The sequence below is a fragment of the Salmo trutta genome, chromosome 20 (genome assembly GCF_901001165.1).
Source record: "Salmo trutta chromosome 20, fSalTru1.1, whole genome shotgun sequence".
In the NCBI taxonomy this organism is placed as follows: Eukaryota; Metazoa; Chordata; class Actinopteri; order Salmoniformes; family Salmonidae; genus Salmo; species Salmo trutta.
Window position 1 is genome coordinate 23,616,640 of NC_042976.1, and position 9,201 is coordinate 23,625,840.

Genomic DNA, 9,201 nt, shown 5'->3' on the forward strand with positions numbered 1-9,201 from the left:
TATTGGATTAATAAATACTGTAAGACTCCAACCATCTGCCTCCTGCGTCTGCATCTGGGTCTCGCCTTATGTCATGATAATCTGTGCTTATGCACTGCCCTCTTCAATTCAAACTATAGTTTTCAATTGGTTTCAAGTTTGGAGACTGAGATGGCCATTGCACAATGTTGATTTTTGTGGCAAATTAACCATTAAAAAAGTTAAAGTTCATAAAGTTAAAGTTCATGATGCCGTTGACCTTAACAAAGGCCCCAGTTCCAGTGGATGCAAAATAGCCCCATAACATCAAAGATCCACCACCATATTTTACAGTATGCATGGGGTTCTTTTCTGCTTATGCATTCTCATTTAAACGCCAAACCCACCACTGGTGTGCGAGGCCAGAGCTCTTTTTTTATGTCATCCCACAAAATATAACATTTTAAATTCAATTTCTACAGTAAGCTCCAAGAATATTGGGACATGTATATTTTACATTTGTATCTAAAAGCATAATATCATAATATCATACCAAAAATGCTAACCCCAGTTGTTGTAATGGTGCGAGGTTAGCATGTCCAAAGTGCTGGGGTACAGAGCCAAAACAACAAAAATGTGTACCAGGACATTTTTGTTTTGGCTCTGTACAGCAGCACTTTGGTTTTGAAATTTGATCATTTGAGGGGTTTTTCATCCATATCGGGTGAACAGTTTAGAAATTACAACACTTTTTGCACATAGTCCCCCCAAATTCCCTTATGTGTATTAAAGTAGTCAAACACTTCGTATTTGGTCCCATATTCTTAGCACACACTGATTACATCAAGCTTGTGATCCTACAAACTTGTTGGATGCATTTGCTGTTTGTTTTGGTTGTTTCTGATTATTTTGTGCCCAATAGAAATTAATGGTAAATAATGTATTGTGTCATGTTGAAGTCCCTTTAATTGTAAATAAGAATATAATATGTTTTCTAAACACTTACATTAATGTGGATGCTACCATGATTACGGATAGTCCTGAATGAATCGTGAATAATGAGGAGTGAGAAAGTTACAGACGCAGAAATATCATACTCACAAGACATGCTAACCTCCCACCATTACAATAACAGGGGAGGTTAGCATTTTTGGCGAAGTATAATATTATGCTTTTAGATACAAAAGTAAAATATACACTGAGTGTACAAAACATTAGAAACACCTTCCTAATATCGAGTTGCACCCCTTTTGCCTTCAGAACAGCCTCAATTCGTCAGGGCATGGACTACACAAAGTGTCAAACATTCCACAGGGATACTAGCCCATGTTGACTCTAATGCTTCCCCACAGTAGCTTCAAGTTGGCTGGATGTCCTTTGGGTGGCGGACCATTTTTTATACACATGGGAAACTGTTGAGCATGAAAAACCCAGCAGCATTGCAGTTCTTGACACACTCAAACAGGAGCCCCCGGCACATACTACTACCACACCCCGTTCAAAGGCACTTAAATATTTTGTCTTGCCCATTCACCCTCTGAATGGCACATATACACAATCCATGTCTCAACTATCTCAAGGCTTAAAAATCCTTCTTTAATGTTTAACCTGTCTCCCTTCGTCTACACTGATTGAAGTGGATTTAACAGGTGACATCGATAAGGGATCATAGCTTTTGCCGAGTTCAAAACAACTGGGAGCTCGGATCTCCGAACTTGAAAATCTCAGACTTCCGACCAGAGTGCGTGCAAAAAAATGAGCTCAGACTTGGAAAAATCGATTTGAACAGTCATCCAATTTGGAATTCCTACTTGGGAACTCTGGCCTCTTTCTAGAGCTCCGACTTTCCGACCTGAAGGTCACTGATGTCATGATTTGACCTTGTATTTTTCAGAGTTCCCAGTTGTTTTAAAAGTGGCATTTCACCTGGATTCACCTTGTCTGCGTATGTCATGGAAAGAGCAGGTGCTCCTAATGTTTTGTACACATGGCCTTTTTTTGTCTGGGTTTCGTGAGGAATCACGAACACAGACGGTATAGCACTGTTGTCCCGTAGTGACCACAACAAGGTTTCAGATGGTCCCAGGCTGTACTTTCATCAAGTTTGCAACAAGTAGGTCAATAACTGTAAAGTAGGCCTACAACTATACACAGTCTAATTCAGGCTTTAAATCTCAGCAGTACTGCAGAGCAGCAAACAAAGACAACTTTTGCCCATATCTCATTGTGAATAGGCCTAACCAGAGTGATCATCACTTCCCCAGCTGTTCAGTAGCCTAATACAGTGGAACTCAAGTAGGCCATAAAGTGATTGTTACATTGTTGCAGTAGTGATCACACCCTGACTGGTCTAATGTAAATCAAGTATGGATAGATGATAGTTAAGCACTGCATCAATTCATCTGTGCGCAACTACACCCCGCAGACAGACAGCGCTGTGCAGGATCATTGAATGCAACAGGCTGCAGCTTTGTTTGTCCTGAGTCAACACACAGACTACCAACACTTTTAAGAAGCACATTTGGGCGATGATAACACGTGTTTTCTTTTCAGTACTCACCCGTTGCCATTGGTCATTTCTTCGGCCACCCCCAACATCTTCTTGGCTGCAGGGGTACTTCGTCTCCAACGGCAATTTCTTTCGAGATGTTTGGGACTCGAGGGGATGTCTTTTTTTGTATAGGCTATTGTTTACAAGCGATACTTTCTTAGTAATGGCGAATGAGCCTCGCCTATTTCTTTCTCTGTCGGTGTCTGGCTACTGCGTTAAAATGTAATTTAACCGGACTAGACCCGCCCTCTAAGCTTCTTATTCTAGTCAAGTCATCCATGTAGGACCACGATAGCTTACAGTAGACTAGTCTTTACTGTAAATACCAGATGCATATATGGACAGCAGGTTAAATTTAAAACTTCAACTTTAAACTTCATGCACTAGCTAAATGTTGGTATTATATTGCACTGTGTATTTCCAACATATTTCTTCGTTTAACATGGACGGATGTTTGCGGAAATCTACCCGAGCAGCATCGATTTCCCACAGGGAAAAATGTGTGATATTTCGCAAACTATTACACACAAATGTAAGCTCTAAGTCGTATAGCCTACATGCTACTGGAGAAAATAACTAGGCGCAGTAGGGCGCTGCTCGAAAATGTTGTAGTCTACTGTAGACTATTTGATGTATTACCATTAGGTCAAATTAACAAAACGAGATTTAACCATAAGAATGTAAACTTTAAAGACCTACTAGTGCTCAGTGAGCTTAGGTCATGTAATTGGAACATACAGTATATTTCCCGAATAAGACGAGAGGAAAACATTTGGAAGATCTGTCAATGCTGTAGCCTCTCCAGAGGTTATGTTGGGGGGAAACGCCTCCCTTAATGAACATGTCCATTTTCAGACACAAAAAAAGTATACGTTTGGTAAAATGTAGATATGTGCATACTGGCCATCCTTAGGCAAGTGGGCAGAATTAATAGTTTATGTGTGTTATTTGATAAAAACAGAAACTTTGAAAGTGGGCATTTGTCCCCTGAAGATTAGTGTGTTAAAATCCATTTTATTTGGAGTAATTAACTCTTAAAAGCGAAATGCACCATACCTGCTGTATTTATGTATTTTGAAAGTTATATATATCTTGAAAACTTGATTGCTGACATGCAAAACATTTTGGAACTATATCAACAATGGACTAAGGAAACAAATACCCAAAGTTTTTGGGAGGAATTTTCCTTTAAAGGCCCAGTGCAGTTAAAAGCGTAATTTTCCAGTGTTTTATATACACCCAATAAACAGTTTATTAGGTACACCCATCTAGTACCAGGTTGGACTCCCCTTTGCCTCCAGATCAACTACCGATACGCTGTGGAGTACAAACGTTGCTCAATTAGTATCAAGGGACCTAACGTGTGCCAGGAAAACATTCCCCACACCATTACACCACCACCACCAGCCTGTACTGTTGACACCAGGCAGGATGGGGCCATGGACTCATGCTGCTTATGCCAAATTCTGACTCTGACATCAGGATAACACAAAAGGAACCAGGATTCGTCGGACCAGGCGATCACACTGGAGCCGCTTCTTGTTTTTAGCTGATAGGAGTGGAACCCGGTGTGATTGTCTGCTGCAATAGCCCATCCATGACAAGGACCGAAGAGTTGTGCGTTCCGAGATGCCGTTCTGCACACCACTGTTGTACTGCGCCGTTATTTGCCTGTTTGTGGCCTGCCTGTGTTAGCTTGCACAATTCTTGTTATTACAGATAATGGCGCCGAAGGAGATGGCCGCCGTTTTACGATCCCGTTACCAATTGTGCTATTGTGTTTTTTTTGTGCGTTATTTGTAACTTATTTTGTATATAATGTTTCTGACACCGTGTCTTATGACTGAAAAGAGCTTCTTGATATCAGGGCAGCGATTACTCGCCCCGTACTGGAGGAATTGTTCTTCTTCAACGAGTCTGACGGGAAGGATTTACTCCAGACACCCGACAAGGCCATGATCCCTGTCATTCGCAGGGGAAAAGATGGAGATATCATGGACGACGGTCCGGGTGCCTTGTAAGGATCGTCGCTGAGAGGGTAATCTACCTTTACCATCGGTCCTATTAGCCAATGTACAATCAATTGATAATAAAATAGACGAACTATGAGCAAGTATATCCTACCAACGGGACATTAAAAACTGTAATATCCTATGTTTCACCGAGTCGTGGCTGAACGACAACATGATTAACATACAGCTGGCGGGTTTTAGGCTTTTTTGGCAGGATAGAACAGCGGCCTCTGGTAAAACAAGGGGCGGCGGCCTATGCATATTTGTAAACAACAGCTGGTGCATGAAATCTAAGGAAGTCTCTAGGTTTTGCTCGCCTGAGGTAGAGTATCTATATTTTTCGTAGCTGACAGATGCTGGCAATAAGACCGCACACAATGAGCTGTTTACGGCCATAAGCAAACAGGAAAATTCTCATCCAGAGGCGGCGCTCCTAGTGGCCAGGGACTTTAATTCAGGGAAACTCAAATCGGTTTTACCTCATTTCTATCAGCATGTTAAATGTGCAACCAGAGGGAAAAAACTCTGGACCACCTTTACTCCACACACAAAGATGCATACAAAGCTCTCCCTCACCCTCCATTTGGCAAATCTGACCATAATTCTATCCTCCTGATTCCTGCTTACAAGCTAAAAACTAAAGCAGGAAGCACCAGTGACTCGGTCAATAAGAAAGTGGTCAGAGGAAGCAGATGCTAAGCAACAGGACTATTTTGATTGCACAGACTGGAATATGTTCCGGGATTTTTATTTTTATTATTTCACCTTTATTTAACCAGGTAGGCTAGTTGAAAACAAGTTGTCATTTACAACTGCGACCTGGCCAAGATAAAGCAAAGCAGTGCGACACAAACAACAACACAGAGTTACACATGGAATAAACAAGCGTAAAATTAATAACACAATAGAAAAAAGAAAGTCTATATACAGTGTGTATGGCAGGGGGTAAGGCAATAAATAGGCCATAGTAGCGAAGTAATTACAATTTAGCAGATTAACACTGGAGTGATAAATGAGCAGATGATGATGTGCAAGTAGAAATACTGGTGTGCAAAAGAGCGGAAAAGTAAATAAAAACAGTATGGGGATGAGGTAGGTAGATTGGGTGGGCTATTTACAGATGGACTATGTACAGCTGCAGCGATCGGTTAGCTGCTCAGATAGCTGATGTTTAAAGTTAGTGAGGGAAATATAAGTCTCCAGCTTCAGCGATTTTTGCAATTAGTTTGTCACTGGCAGCAGAGAACTGGAAGGAAAGGCAGCCAAAGGAGGAATTGGCTTTGGGGATGACCAGTGAGATATACTTGCTGGAGCACGTGCTACAGCTGGGTGTTTTTATCGTGACCATTGAGCTGAGATAAGGCGGCGCTTTACCTAGCATAGACTTATAGGTGACCTGGAGCCAGTGGGTCTAGCAACGAATATGTAGCGAGGGCCAGCCGACTAGAGCATACAGGTCGCAGTGGTGGGTGGTATAAGGGGATTTGGTAACAAAACGGATGGCACTGTGATAGACTGCATCCAGTTTGCTGAGTAGAGTATTGGAAGCTATTTTGTAGATGACATCGCCGAAGTCAAGGATCGGTAGGATAGTCAGTTTTACTAGGGTAAGTTTGGCGGCGTGAGTGAAGGAGGCTTTGTTGTGAAATAGAAAGCCGATTCTAGATTTGATTTTGGATTGGAGATGCTTAATATGACTCTGGAAGGAGAGTTTACAATCTAACCAGACACCTAGGTATTTGTTGTTGTCCACATATTCTAGGTCAGAACCATCTAGGGTAGTGATGCTAGTCGGGCGGGCAGGTGCGGCAGCGAAGGGTTGAAAAGCATGCATTTGGTTTTACTAGCGTTTAAGAGCAGTTGGAGGCCACAAAAGGAGTGTTGTATGGTATTGAAGCTCATTTGGAGGTTAGTTAACACAGTGTCCAAAGAAGGGCCAGATGTATACAGAATGGTGTCGTCTGCGTAGAGGTGGATCAGGGAATCGCCCGCAGCAAGAGCGACATAATTGATATATACAGAGAAAAGAGTCGGCCCGAGAATTGTACCCTGTGGTACCTCCATAGAGACTGCCAGAGTTCCGGACAACAGGCCCTCCGATTTGACACACTGAACTCTGTCTGCAAAGTAGTTGGTGAACCAGGTGAGGCAGTCATTTGAGAAAACCAAGGCAATTGAGTCTGCCGATAAGAATACGGTGATTGAGAGTCGAAAGCCTCGGCCAGGTCTATGAAGACGGCTGCACAGTACTGTTTTTTATCGGTGGCGGTTATGATATCGTTTAATACCTTGAGCGTGGCTGAGGTGCACCCGTGACCAGCTCGGAAACCGGATTGCACAGCGGAGAAGGTACGGTGGGATTCAAAATGGTCAGTGATCTGTTTATTAACTTGGCGTTCAAAGACTTTAGAGAGGCAGGGCAGGATGGATATAGGTCTATAACGGATTCTTCTGATGGCATTGAGGAGTACACCACATCAGTCACTGGCTTCATCAATGACGTCGTCCCCACAGTGACCGTACGTACATACCCCAATAAGAAGCCATGGATTACAGGCAACATCCGCACTGAGTTACAGGGTAGAGCTGCCGTTTTTAAGGAGTGGGACTCTAACCCAGAAGCTTGTAAGAAATCCCGCTATGCCCTCCGACAAACCATCCAGCAGGCAAAGCGTCAATACAGGACTAAGATCGAATCGTACTACACTGGCTCCGACGCTCGTTGGATGTGGCAGGGCTGGCAAACTATTACAAACCTACCAGACGAGTTAAATTACTTCTATGCTCGCTTCGAGGCAAGTAACACTGAAACATGCATGAGAGCACCAGCTGTTCCCGGATGACTGTGTGATCACGCTCTCTGTAGCCGATGTGAGTAAGACCTTTAAACAGGTCAACATTCACAAGGCCGCAGGGACAGACGGATTAACAGGACGTATACTCCGAGCATGCGCTGACCAACTGGCAAGTGTCTTCACTGACATTTCCAACCTGTCCCAGACTGAGTCTGTAATAAAGCATGTTTCAAGCAAACTACCGTAGTCCTTGTGCCCAAGAACACTTAGGTAACCTGCCTAAATGACTACCGACCCATAGCACTCACGCCTGTAGCCATGAAGTGCTTTGAAAGGCTGGTCATGACTCACATCAACACCATTATCCCAGAAACCCTAGACCCACTCCAATTTGCATACCGCCCCAACAGATCCATAGATGATGCAATTTTTATTGCACTCAACACTGCCCTTTCCCATGTGGACAAAAGGAACACCTATGTGAGAATGCTATTCATTGACTACAGCTCAGCGTTCAACACCATAGTGCCCTCAAAGCTCATCACTAAGCCAAGGACCCTGGGACTTAACACCTCCCTCTGCAACTGGATCCTGGACTTCCTGACGGGCCGCCCCCAGGTGGTAAGGGTAGGGAACAACACATCCGCCACGCTGATCCTCAACACGGAGGCCCCTCAGGGGTGCGTGCTCAGTCCCATCCTGTACTCCCTGTTCACTCGTGACTGCATGGCCAGGCACGACTCCAACACCATCATCAAGTTCGCCAATGACACAACAGTGGTAGGCCTGATCACCGACAACGATGGGCTGTAGTGGAACAGGTTGAGAGCTTCAAGTTCTTTGGTGTCCACATACCCAACAAACTATCATTGTCCAAACACACTAAGACAGTCGTGAAGAGGGCACGACAAAGCCTATTCCCCCTCAGGAGACTGAAAACATTTGGCATGGGTCCTCAGATCCTTAAAAGGTTCTACAGCTGCACCATCGGGAGCATCCTGACTGGTTGCATCCCTGCCTGGTATGGAAACTGCTCGGCCTCTGACCGCAAGGCACTACAGAGGGTAGTGCATACGGCCCAGTACATCACTGGGGCCAAGCTTCCCGCCATCCAGGACCTCTATATCAGGCAGTGTCAGAGGAAGGTCCTAAACATTGTCAGACTCCAGCCACCCTAGTCATAGACTGTTCTCTCTGCTACCGCACGGCAAGCGGTACTGGAGAGCCAAGTCGAGACAGCTTCTACCCCTAAGTCATAAGACTCCTGAACAGCTAATCAAAGGGCTACCCAGACCCCTCTTTTACGCTGCTACTACACTGTTTATAGTCTACGCATAATCACTTTAACTCTACCTACATGTACATATTACCTCAATTACCTCAACTGGTGCCCCCACACATTGACTCTGTACCGGTACCCCCTGTATATAGTCCTGCTTGTTATTTTACTGCTGCTGTTTAATTATTTGTTACTTTTATTTTGTATTTTCAATTTTTTTTTACTTCTTAAAGCATTGTTGGTTAAGGGCTTGTACGTAAGCATTTCACTGTTGTATTCGGCGCATGTGACAAATAACATTTGATTAACGAGCTGTTTTCACCCACAGGACTGCCGCTGACTGGAGGTTTTTTGTTTGTCGCACCATTCTAGGTAAACCCTAGACACTGTTGTGTGTGAAAAGCAAAGGAGGCCGGCTGTTTCTGAGATACTGGAACCGGTGTGCCTGGCACCGACTATTATACCACAGTCAAAGTCGCTTAGGTCGCTCGTTGTGCCCATTCTAACGTTCAATCGAACAGTAACTGAATGCCTGTCTGCCTGCTTTATATAGCAAGCCACAGCCACGTGACTCACTGTCTGTAAGAGCGAACCATTTTCGTGCAC

The 9,201-nt window shown here is 43.9% G+C and overlaps 1 protein-coding gene across 1 annotated transcript in view; it reads right to left on the reverse strand.

Annotated features, from left to right (window-relative positions):
- Window positions 1-2,729, reverse strand: part of LOC115155733 (LIM and senescent cell antigen-like-containing domain protein 1) — a 71,851-nt gene extending 69,122 nt beyond the window's left edge. Inside the window, exon 1 of the mRNA XM_029702638.1 lies at window positions 2,519-2,729. Coding sequence (XP_029558498.1) covers window positions 2,519-2,556 — 38 coding nt within the window. The 5' untranslated portion in view covers window positions 2,557-2,729. The remainder of the gene's footprint in view (window positions 1-2,518) is intronic.
- Window positions 2,730-9,201: the final 6,472 nt, after the last annotated feature.